Source organism: Curcuma longa, unplaced genomic scaffold, assembly GCF_044706935.1.
Source record: "Curcuma longa cultivar G26 ecotype Majalengka, Jawa Barat unplaced genomic scaffold, ITB_CL_G26_1.1 contig_27295, whole genome shotgun sequence".
NCBI lineage: Eukaryota > Viridiplantae > Streptophyta > Magnoliopsida > Zingiberales > Zingiberaceae > Curcuma > Curcuma longa.
In genome coordinates this window covers 1-12,011 of record NW_027433377.1, presented here as the reverse complement: position 1 = coordinate 12,011, position 12,011 = coordinate 1, and the positions used below count along the sequence as shown (strand labels likewise).

The window sequence follows — 12,011 nt, the reverse complement described above, 5'->3', positions numbered from 1 at the left end:
ACTTGTAAATGTGTCGACATTTAGCATGAACTTCAATTAACCACAATATTTTAGCAACACAATATAAATAAAATCTCATATCTCTGAAAAACATAGATATCATATGTACTTAATATTTTATCATACATTTCTAACATAAGTAAGTATATAAATAATATTAATGCACCATCTTTAACCTATAGTTGAAGGTTAATTCAACAAGAAAAAGAATTCCATGTTCTACGCCATTGAGGAAGCTGAAAATATATCCCTACATTGCACCAACGGCACTTTATGGAGGAGGTAAGGAGGTTGGTACGTGGGCATGTGGTGCACACAGGACAAACCGGAACTTAGGCGTAGTCTTTGTCAATCTCAATTCCTTGACCTTGTCGTATCCATTTGCTTACAGGTGTTGGTGGAACAAGAGAAAATTCTCGACGATTACATGGGGTTTTATTCGTTTGTCATTTCAGTTTATACTGGTCTTCCAATTTTTCATCTGGGCTAATGAAAGTGAAGAAACATTTCCACATGACCTACCGAAATCAGCATACTAGACCTTGCTACCTTATAAAGATGAAGAAATAATTTCATTAATCTTTTTCTATAAGTACTCTTTATCACCAACAGTAAGTAAAAACAAATTCAGGTGGTTTAGACCTGCATGTTTCAGTTCATGCCTGCTTATGTATTAAGGATATTTATAGCAAACAAAGAAAAAAAAAGAAGTGAATTATTGTGCTCCTCTCTTTCTTTGTTCAATGAATCAAATGGTCCTGACTTGTAAGACTTCAAATCAACCTCTAATTTTATATTTTCTGAGTAAAGAATCTTGCATTTCTTCAATTCATCAATTATTATCTCCTTTTGGCTTCCTGGTTCTTCATACACCACTATGGGTAATCGCCTCAGGATGAATCTACAACCAAATAGGTGACAATCATCAAACCACAATATTATAAAAAAAATAACAGTTCTGAGTAAAAGGTCAGAATTTTTACAAATGGGCAATTTTAGACAGATGAACAAACAGGTTCAGAAGTTAATTAGATATCAGATATATTCACTTAATTTTATCCACCGAATCTTCCCAACTGATATGTATTTTAAACAAAAACCAAGTTCTCAAATTATCCAATTTCTGGTGCATAACAATCATTAATCCTTCCTGAGCATGCATGCTTTATGTTGTTAGATTTGAGCTAAAACTCCTTTCAAAATTTAAAAGTTAATTAAGGAGTTCAAACATGAGGAACCATGATTTCTTTGTTTGATCGAAAATGAATTCCTTTTGAGTATTTTACCTGAGGCCTCTCTTCTTTGAAACTCCTGGCTCTATGCTTGAGCTCCCCTCTATGGGTGGTGAGCTCGTCCAGTATCTCAGCATCACAAACTTCTATTTGGTTATCGTCGCCTTCTGTTGGAGAACCTTCCCCTTCCTGCAGACAAGTTGACAAATAATGTGAGTTAAGCATGTGGGCAACGAATCACTCGGAGAAAACTATACCAACAATGCAATATAACTTAAAAGTGCATACTGCGAATGAAAGGCTGGAACCGTGGCGAGGTGTTCTGACAATCTCATCATATTCCGCTGCATCCAACTCCTGAAGGTGGTGTGGGTGGAAGAACTTGGGCAGGACATGCTGCCTAATGGTAATGAGGAGAAAAAATGGCAATGGGAACAATATTCCTGCTATTGGTATCCATGTCACGCCAAAGCACACCAGCAAATACACAATCTGGAAGATGGTGAATACAGCAATTTGCTTGAAGGGAACCGATTCCACGAAGGAAGCATGAAGGCCTTCAAGAACCCTATCATGTTTTTTAAAAACATAAAACAAAAGATAAGAGAAATCATGTTATTGTGGATAACCTTTATCCCCAAAACGTAGCATATTAGAAATAACACTGGACTTGTATATGTAATGTAAGAATCCAAAAGGCAACATTCTAATCTAACAAGTAACATACATCAAAGTAGGCTGTAAGCTAAAGAACTAAAGCTTTTAGGTTGTGATGGTGTTCTAAACTTAAACTTAAGCAGGCCATGGTGTAATGATAAACTCAAGCTTACTTAAACTTACTTGGCGGCCAGGAGAGATGAACAGGAGCAATGTCCTCTCCCAGAACTGGTTTCCAGGCAGGCTGTCCACTGCCATGTAAGCAAAATATCCCCACAGAACTGATGTGGGTATCTTTTTTATCACAGGCATTGCTCCAACGCAGGCACCGACCAGCAAAGACTGCAAAAGATTGGTTACTCTTTGCTCATTGACCCGGACTGGCAAGTGCGGATCAATGTGCTTCTCCGGATCAAATTGTACTTTGGAATCATGTTCACTAGCTCCATTGTTCATGACAGCGTCCTTCAAGTTCTTCAGTTCTTTATCAATTGAGATTGTCTGCCGAGGATGTGGTCTCAATCAAATCAAACTGCATCCAAGATAATTATTCTGGCATGCAAAAACTTACCGTGTGGCCCTTGTCCATCTTCTCAAACACCTCTTGCATTTTCCCATAGATTTCCAAGCTGCTAGCTTGTTGCCTTATGCCCTCTTTAGCACTTTCAACCATCTTCTTGCGGATTATCTGGTAAAGATTAGATTTAAATAACTTATTCTTCAAAAAAGCGGGAAAAATTAACACATTTGTCTTGTAGATGATGTTTGACCAACCTGCCTCTTGAGAACAGCAAGGCTTTTTGTGTGCATCGGAGACTGAGGCAGAACACCATTTGACGGGGGTATTCCAATCAACCCACAAGCCAGAACCTGAAATAGAAACGCAAATAAAAAAACCTATTCGATGAAATCTTGTTTGCGCTAATTAGAATATTGAACATAGGAACGCTTTAATCTGATTGACTAACCATAAAACCGAGGACAAAGATGTCATAGTGGTAAGCTGAGGGATTCTTCAGATTGAACTCCTTTTGCTGTGCCATCTGAGAAGCAACACTGTGATCAAAGAAGTAGAGCCCTGCAACCATCAAAGCAGGTATGATGGCAGCAAAGATGTAGAGTGGAGGAACAGAAAATAAATCCTGCACGTCATTCAGCTCACAAGTTAAAGATTCCATAAGCCTCAATTCGTGAAACAATTTTAACCAACTTTAGATCATGACGTAAGTTACACCTTGATAAAGAAGCAATTACCTTAGCTACACTCCAGTGTTCCAATGACTTGGGTTCCCATGGAAGAGGACTGAAAAGCCTCCTTGGGACTCCAGATGGAACCTGGCTTGGAAGAGCATAAGACATGGCTGTCCACACCACGACCATCACCGGCACCCCATAATCTGCAATAAAACCTCGAAGCCCACCTGAGTGCACGAGCAGAGTATACCTGCGTCAGAATGCCAGCCATCGTTTACATTTTCTCATCAGCAATTGAAATTTGATATACCTGTGCCGTATCTCCACGCTCTTGCCCCTCTACTCTTCAGTGCAGCAAAAAGAAGTCCAATAGCAAATATGATCCCCAGTAGGCCATTTGTGTACAACCACTGAAATTGGTAGATTGGTCGAGTATGATCTTCACCTTCGGGTACTTCAAATTCACTTATAATTCCCTGTATTCACACGCTTACTCAAATGAGGTTTCTACGTAGATTCTTGAATATAGATTAAAACACGAAGCTAAATTGAAACACACCCTAATAGCTTCTTGGAAGAACAGAACTGTAATCAACATCCCAAACAGTTCTCCTGCAACTCTTGTGAATCTGCTAATAATAGCAGAAGCATTGAAAATTGCAAGAAGAAATAGCATGATTGCAGTCCAGATACAGACCCTAATAAGTAAACCAGATAATGAAAATTCAACACAGATAAAGCATAAGCACATGGTAAAACAAATTAGTTTCTGTGTGCAGCATTACCATCCTGCCCAAGCCAAGTACAAACGCTCTCCTAAATCTTCTCTTCCTTTTGCAAAATTGTAGAGATATGTGTACATTATCACAGTGGGCTCTGCTACTCCTACAATTAACATTGGTTGCCCACCAAGTACCGAGTGTAGGATGCCACAGATTGCTGTTGAAGCTAACGTTTCAACCGTGCTCAGAGCACCATCTGCCTCGGGCCACTTCAGAAGCTCAGAACAAGCAACGCAGAAACAAGGAATCCCAGTATAAGGAGGATCTGCTTACCAGTGTTTTTACTTAGTTGTTCTCCAAAAGCAATGACTGGAAGTGCAGATGCAAAAAAGATGTACATGGTCGGAGCAAATATGCTGAAAATGAAGAAGGTGAATTCTCACTCTAGATACTCTAGATTATGCCAGTGGAAAAAATGTAGTCATACCTGATGCCAGTACGGAGTCCAACCTCCCAATCTTGTCTGTAGCATAAGGCTCTTCCTTTAACATCATTGATGATCCCTCTCAAGGGAGTGTTGCTGTGGTCCATCCCTGGACAGAACAAATGACAAAATCAGCAAAAGGCTCGAGCATGTGCCTACATGATATGTGAAGAAAGAAGTACAAAAAAGTAAAGAAGAAAAACAAAAAAACAAAAAACAAAAGATCAGAAAAGAGAGCTTCTACGTGATTTCCAAAATTGCCTGTCAAAACGCGTAAACGGATTGATTAACAACAACAAAACCAGTGAAACCATTATAATGCTTCTTTTCAAAAACAACAGCAGCTAAATGATGGTGAAATGCGCCAGATTTGCAGTAAATTCATCGGCAGGAACAATATCTTTGAAAAAAAAAGGTGAGAAATAGACCGAGAAAATTATAGGTTCGGGAAATCGAATATTGAAAAAATAGAAGAAATTTTCATCATTATTTATTGCCGATATCTTGTGTTTATGAAAAGCTAGACAGATGCAAGCACTTTGAAAAGGGAAAAGCACAACCGCTTAGAATATACCGATACTACAAAATGTTTATACCAACAAATAAATACGATTCTCGAATCACGTTACACGATTTTTAATCAGCCTGAGCAAACGAAAAAAAATCGAAAACGACAATGAAAAAAGAAAAAAGGACAAATTAATCAAAAAGGAAGAGAAGGATTAAAACCCCCCAAAAAAATCGAAAACAGCAATGGAAACAGAAAAAAACAAATCGAAACTACTGCTTACTTAGCGAATCAACCTAAGCAAACGCAAAAACATCGAAAACGACAATGGAAAAAAGGAAAAAGGACAAATTAATCAAAAAGGACGAGAATGATTAAAATAAAAAAAAATCGAAAACGGCAATGGAAACAGAAAAAAAAAAACAAATCGAAACTACAGATTACTTAGCGCACCGAGTAGCCCTTTCCCTTTCTCTATTCCTCTCTCCTCTTTTCAGCGAAAAACTTTATAATAACTCAACGCTTCCACAAGGAAACGAGAAGATCAACCAGAGACGGAGAAAACCAGAGTCCCAGAATGAATGCGTAGATCTGTGGATCCGATCCGCTTCCTTGTTTGATTTCCGCTCCAATGAGGAGGAGGATGGCCGTACGAAGGGCGAGACGACTGAACGTCTCGCCGTCTTCGTACGACCGAGAGAGGGAAGATGGAAGGAGAAAGACCGGTGGTAATGGTGGCGCAGCGATGGGAGAGGAAGGGGAAGTTTAAGATTTTATAGGTTTTAGAACTTAAAAAGCGGGAGGGGAGACAAGCCAGAGAGTTATGACGTGGGCTGACGAGCAAAATCGACGCTTCAGGCGGCGACAGCTGTTGGTTCGGTGCATGATCTCCCTACCCCGTCGCTGAATTCCCAAGAAATATGCATTGTTAGAGACTTTCAATACTTTTAAAAGAAAAACATTTTTGGAAAAAAAAAACAATTTTTTCTGTTATGAGGACAACTCGGTCTTTTAATGCCATCGTTCTTCTTTTTCCAACAAAATAAAATGGATTTTTAAGGAAAAAAATATCTATAATTAAACAATGAATGAGATTTAAATAACATGCATTAAACTTTTCCTAAAATGTTGTATAATATTTTAAATTTATAAAACATCCACTTGATTTAAAGTGAGTTGTCTAAAATATTTCTTTCTAAATTTAACTTTGAACTCTAAATTATCAATCATGGAGGTTTATTTTCTAAATTGCTGAAGGTGTTTAGAGTTTAGGGCTTTAACTTTTATATTTTTAATATTTCATAGCATACTAAGAATAAATCCATACATTAAAAAATTCTATAAACTATCATATGCTGGAATATTTAAGGGTGATCAAAATTTTTTTTGATTAAACTAAATAAATCAATCGAACTGACCGAATTAAAAAATTTAGTTCAGTTATTTCAGAATTTTAATTATTTTTTTAAAAAAAATTAATTAATTCGGTTCAGTTTCTATTTTAAAATTTTTTATTTAGTTAAATCGAATATATCAAATTAAATAAACTAAAAAAATAATTTATAAATTTTAAGTAAATAAATTAATAAATTCCTAATTAATTAGTAAAATTTTTATAATATTTAAAAATTTTAGTTAATTCAATCGAAAATTGAATTAACCGATAAAATATCAGTTCGATTTGTTCTATTTTTATTGAAAAATTTGATCGGTTGATTCGAACAAAATTAATTTATTTAGTTTTCGATTGAATTTAATTCAGTTTTAATCGAATACTCATAGGAATATTGTATCTATATTAATAAATCCATACATTAAAAAAATTTGGCGTATGCTGGAATATTGTATCTACATTTATTAAATTTGAGATCTTTCTAGTAGTAAAAATGACACATATACAGTCTACAATAGTAAATCAATTAGGTTAGTTTAACGAGGAAGATATAAGACATGAAGTACATGTTAACAAAAATGTATAAAGTTTTATACAATCATACAATAGGATGTGATAGGTGGGTTGAATATTGCGCGTAAAAAAATTTTTCTTTTACGAAAATAAATACAGATACACAGCGATGGGAGAGGAAAGGGATGGGAGAGGAAGGGGAAGCTCTACATTTAAGATTTTATAGGTTTTAGTACTTAAAAAGCGAGACGGGAGACGGCCAGAGAGTTGATGACGTGGGCTGGCGAGCAAAATCGACGCTTCAGGCGGTGACAGCTGTTGGTTCGGTGCATGATCTCCCCACTCCGTCGCTGAATTCCCAAGAAATATGCATTTTTAGAAACTTTCAATACATTTTAAAGAAATACATTTTTGGAAAAAAAACAAAATTTTCTGTTACGAGGACAACTCGGTCTTTTAATGCCGTCGTTCTTCTTTTTCCAACAAAATTAAACAGACTTTTTAAGGAAAAAATATCTATAATTAAATAATGAATGAGATTTAAATAGCATGCATTAAACTTTTCCTAAAATGTTGTATAATATTTTAAATTTATAAAGCATCCACTTGGTTTAAAGTGAGTTGCCTTGGCGAAGTTAGACAATATCCTACTGCGTCGTAACCAACTGTACTTTCTCGATTTACCTCCTCACAGATGGTCGTGGGGGCGACTGTGTGGGGCCGCTAAGATGACGGATCCACCTTTTTGCAGAAAAAAGTGAGTTGTCTAAAATATTTCTTTTTAAATTTAACTTTAAACTCTAAATTATCAATCATAGAGGTTTATTTTTTAAAGTGCTCAAGGTGTATGGAGTTTAGGGCTTAACTTTTATATTTTAATATTTCATAGCATACTAAGAATAAATCCATACATTAAAAAAATCTATAAACTAGCGTATGCTGGAATATTGTATCTACATTAATAAATCCAAACATTAAAAAAAATATATAAACTGTCGTATGCTGAAATATTATATCTGCATTTATTAAGTTTGTGATCCTTCTAGTAATAAAAATGATACATATACAGTCTACAATAGTAAATCAATTAGGTTAGTTTAATGAGGAAGATATAAGACATGAAGAACATGTTAACAAAAATGTATAAAGTTTTATACAATCATACAATAGGATCAGTAGGTGATAGGTGGGGGTTGAATATCATGCATAAAAAAAAATTTCTTTTATAAAAATAAATACAGATACGTAGCAGAAAAATAAACACAAAGACACAATTATTTACTTGGTTCACCGTTTAACGATTGCTACTCTAAAACTCATGATCCCTTAGACCATTTCCGATCGAGCAATTCACTAATACTCTCCTCTCTGAAAACTTCCGGAGGACGAAAGCTCGTACAAAAGATGAGGAAAATAGTAACAAGCTACTATCCTCTTAATGTAAATACAAGTAATAAAATTACCAACAACTAATGATTGAAACTTTGTAATAGGTTGTCGGAGAGCCTCTTGACGTGTTGATAGCAGCACTTGCATGAACAGAATAGTAGGAGAGAAAAACTAGTTGTTCACAGATGATTTTTAGTTTCAGATCCCGAGGCTTTTTTATAGGCTTTATCTGGTCGATTGAACCTCATTTAGTCGATTGAACCATCTAGACGACCAAACCTCCTCTTCCCTTGTGTGCTTCAATCTGATCTGATCAATCTTGAGAAATCTGCTTGCCCAATCGACTGATCAACCTGATTAGTCAATCGATCCCTAGAATTTCCTTTACTGATCGATTTGATCTCATTCAATCTGTATTTTTTAAAGTTGTTTAGTCAATTGAACCTTTATTTCCATTTGGGCTTGATTGTGATATTACCTATGCTTATCTGGTTGGATCGGTTGACTGAATCCTTTGATTTCGGACAACTTTATTTTTCCTGTAAAATAAAGTTAGCACAATATAAAGATAGAATTCCTGTAAAATAGAGTTAGAACAGTTTATGTATGCATGGATTATCTGACAATTTAGATTGTTTGATCTCAACTTAGAAACCTCTGTTGTTTCTTCGATCAAATCAATGCCTAAGATTCTCTCAACTAAGACACATTTTCATTATCTCTCAATTTGATAGAAGTAGTAATGTAAAACATTGTACTTAGATTGACCAAATTTGTTGGTCCGGTCGACCATGCACGATCGATTAGAAAGTTTGTTTCGGCCACACTTGCTTAAAGTTCACTACTCTAAGACTTTTCATTATCTAAGATTTACTCCTTTAGGATTTTTTTTATTTGGAGTTCACTCCTCGAAGGTTTTTCACTATCTAAGGTCCATTCCCCTAAGATTTTCCTTTTACTTGGAGTTCACTTCTCATTACTTAGAGTTTACTACTTCGAGACTTCTCATTACTTAAGGTTCACTTCCTTAGAGATTTTTCTTCTTGTTAAGCAACCGATCACCCTTGATCTATTTAAGTTTTTCCCTTACTAGGCATTTGATCATCATTGACCTATCTAGACTTTTTCATTTCTAGTTATCTGGTTAACCTTGACCTAACTAGACTTGACTGTCAAATATCTGATCAATATTGACCTGCTTGGACTTTTCACCAAATTGGTCAACCTTAACTAAGTGTATTAAACATGTTGTCAAATAAGCATCAAGTGTATTAAACATGATTCTATTTTATTTGTGTCAATTTTAATCAATCTCAAGATTTTACTTTTAATATAAAATCCTCAAGGATAAAATTTCATTCTCAAGATATCACAATACCTTGAAAATATCCTAAAATGTCAACTTCATTATAGTTGGGTTAACTACCCTTCCAATCAAGATTGACACATTCTATACCCATTTAGTGTGAAGAGATTACACTCTTAGGAACCCAATACTTATTGGAGTTTCTTAGGTGGGATAACTTCCCTAGATCCTTTCCTAATGAGTCTCCTAGATTTCTTAGAATTCTTAGTCATGCTAGTGTCCTCAAGGTTAACACTAGGGATAACCTCCCTTGTAATCTTAATTTGACTCATAGACTTAGGATTAGTTCCATAACTATATGGAATTCTATGGTATAAGAACATGTTCTCATTAGATTTATGTTTTTATCTCAAACCTTTCTTGCCCTTAAATGGTTCTTGCTCATCTAAACTTAGGTTTTCCTCTTTGGACCATTTAATCTTGTTTGTCATTTTCTCTAGGGTCATTTTCAATTTATCAAGTCTTGATCTCAAGATTTGATTTTCTTTCTCCAAATCATTAATTCTTAACTTTTTATAAATTTCTTTTATATTTCTTTTTCTAAGCATATGTCTAATTCAAAATTTGCGACGTACAAAATATTAGTTGCCAATTTAGCAACTCAACATATTCGTTGCCAATTTCGTTGTCAAAAATAATTCGTCGCCAATTTCGTCCCCAATTTGGCGACGAATTCTACTTTCGTCGCCAAATTAGGGACGAATTCCAAATTCGTCGCAAAATTTCACTGTACCACAGCATGGTCCTTTTATTTTTTTTTCCCCGACGCGAACTTGGCGACGAATGCTCAATTCGTCGCCAAATTGACGACGAAAAAATAAATTCGTCGCCAAATTGGCGACGAAACCAATTTTTGGTCGCCAATTTAGCAACGAATTTGACGACGACCAAGTATTCGTCGCAAAAAAATCAGCGAAACCCTAGACTGTTCGCCACTTTTTCCATGCGAATTTGGCGACGAATCCAGTATTCGTCGCCAAATTGGCGACGAATTTGTCGCCAAATTGGCGACGAATACTTTGGCGCCAACGACGAATACTGGATTCGTCGCCAAATCAGCGAAACCCTAGATCTGGACTGTTCGCCACTTTTTCCACGTGAACTTGGCGACGAATCCAGTATTCGTCGCCAAATTGGCGACGAATCCCGTCGCCAAATTGGCGACGAATACTGGATTCGTCGCTAAATTGGCGACGAAACCTGGATTCGTCGTTAATTTGGCGACGAATAATGGATTCATCGCCAAAGCAGCGAAACCCTAGATCTGGACTGTTCGCCACTTTTTCCACGTGAACTTGGGATCCAGTATTCGTCGCCAAATTGACGACGAATCCAGCATCGTCGCCAAATTGGCGACGAAATCCCCGATTCGTCGCCAATTTGGCGACGAATAATTGATTTCGTCGCCAATTTGGCGACGAATTTTGCGACGAAATAACTTTCGTCGCAAAAAAAATAACTTAAACCTAGATCCCGACTTTCTCCTTTTCTTCCCACGCGACAAAATCTTCCTCCTCTCGCCGATTCTCTCCCACGAACGCCGCTGGAGCTGTTCCTCGCCGATTTTCTCCCTCGCCGAACCTTTCCTTCGCCGGATCTCGGTGATTTCTCTCCGAAATCTTTCCTCCTCACGCGCGGTAAGCTTTCTCCCTCATTTTTCTTTTTTTTCTACGTTTTTCACCGCCGACGCCGCTGGAGAGAGATCGCCGGACGTTGGGTGGCGTCGGGCGGCGCTGGCTGGCCCTGGGCGGCGTCGGGCGTCGCTGGCCGGCGCTGGCCGCCTCTGGTCGGCGCTGGCCGGCGCTGGTCGACTCTGGCCGACTCTGGCCGACTCTGGCCGGCGCTGGCCGCCTCTGGCCGGCGCTGGCAGCCCCTGGCCGGCGCTGGAGCCCCTGGTCGGCGCTGGCAGCCCCTGTCCGGCGCTGTCCGCCCCTAGCCGGCGTTGTCTGCCCCTGGCCGGCGTTGTCCGCCCCTGGCCGACGCTGGCCAGCCGTTGCCGGTATTGGTTTAGTGAATAACTTGAGGAATTTGGTGGATGGTGGACATCTTAGTGAATAGCTTGAATGTTATAGTGTTTTGCATGATTTATTTATGCTAATTACTTGCTTAATTACCATAAGTAATATGCTGAATTGATATTTGATCATCTTACTTAATGTTATTACTTAATTGTTGCTTAACAATATTGAAATAAATAATTTGTTGATTAATTTTTTAATATTGTTTGTGCAGATTTATAATTTGCGTGGACGAAACAAATTGGAGAGATATCGGTTTGAGGTATATTTAGAAGTATAGTTGTTTTAGAAATTTATTTAATTTTATTTATAATTGTATTTATTTTAATGTTATTATTTATTATTCTAATTTATTTTGAATTTATTATACTAACCATAAATTCTAAAACCATCAAATCATAAATCTTAAACTCTAAACCCTTAAAAACTAAACCCTAAACTCCTAAATCATAAACCCTAAACCCCTAAACCCTAACCCTAAACACAAACCCCTTAACCCAAACCCCCTAAACCCTAAACCCCTAAACCCTAACCC

At 37.1% G+C, this 12,011-nt stretch overlaps 1 protein-coding gene across 1 annotated transcript; it reads right to left on the bottom strand.

Moving 5' to 3' along the window:
* Positions 1-646: 646 nt before the first annotated feature.
* Positions 647-4,439, bottom strand: LOC141819008 (boron transporter 4-like). Its single transcript, XM_074706396.1, has 14 exons — positions 4,293-4,439; positions 4,139-4,221; positions 3,869-4,061; positions 3,643-3,781; positions 3,394-3,559; positions 3,144-3,310; positions 2,858-3,031; positions 2,664-2,759; positions 2,461-2,577; positions 2,073-2,390; positions 2,019-2,023; positions 1,521-1,800; positions 1,287-1,421; positions 647-901 (listed from the first exon to the last, which is right to left on the bottom strand). The coding sequence occupies exons 1-14, from the start codon at positions 4,394-4,396 to the stop codon at positions 866-868; spliced, it is 2,013 nt and encodes a 670-aa protein (XP_074562497.1). The 5' UTR covers positions 4,397-4,439; the 3' UTR covers positions 647-865.
* Between the last annotated feature and the right edge of the window lie 7,572 nt (positions 4,440-12,011).

Bases quoted from the DNA above. Each gene is read 5' to 3' on its own strand.
- LOC141819008 (XM_074706396.1), bottom strand. From the start codon at position 4,396: ATGGACCACAGCAACACTCCCTTGAGAGGGATCATCAATGATGTTAAA. The intron at 4,222-4,292 runs GTATGACTACAT...CTTCATTTTCAG, and splicing joins GGACTCCGTACTGGCATCAG to CATATTTGCTCCGACCATGT. The intron at 2,391-2,460 runs GTAAGTTTTTGC...CATCCTCGGCAG, and splicing joins AGATGGACAAGGGCCACACG to ACAATCTCAATTGATAAAGA.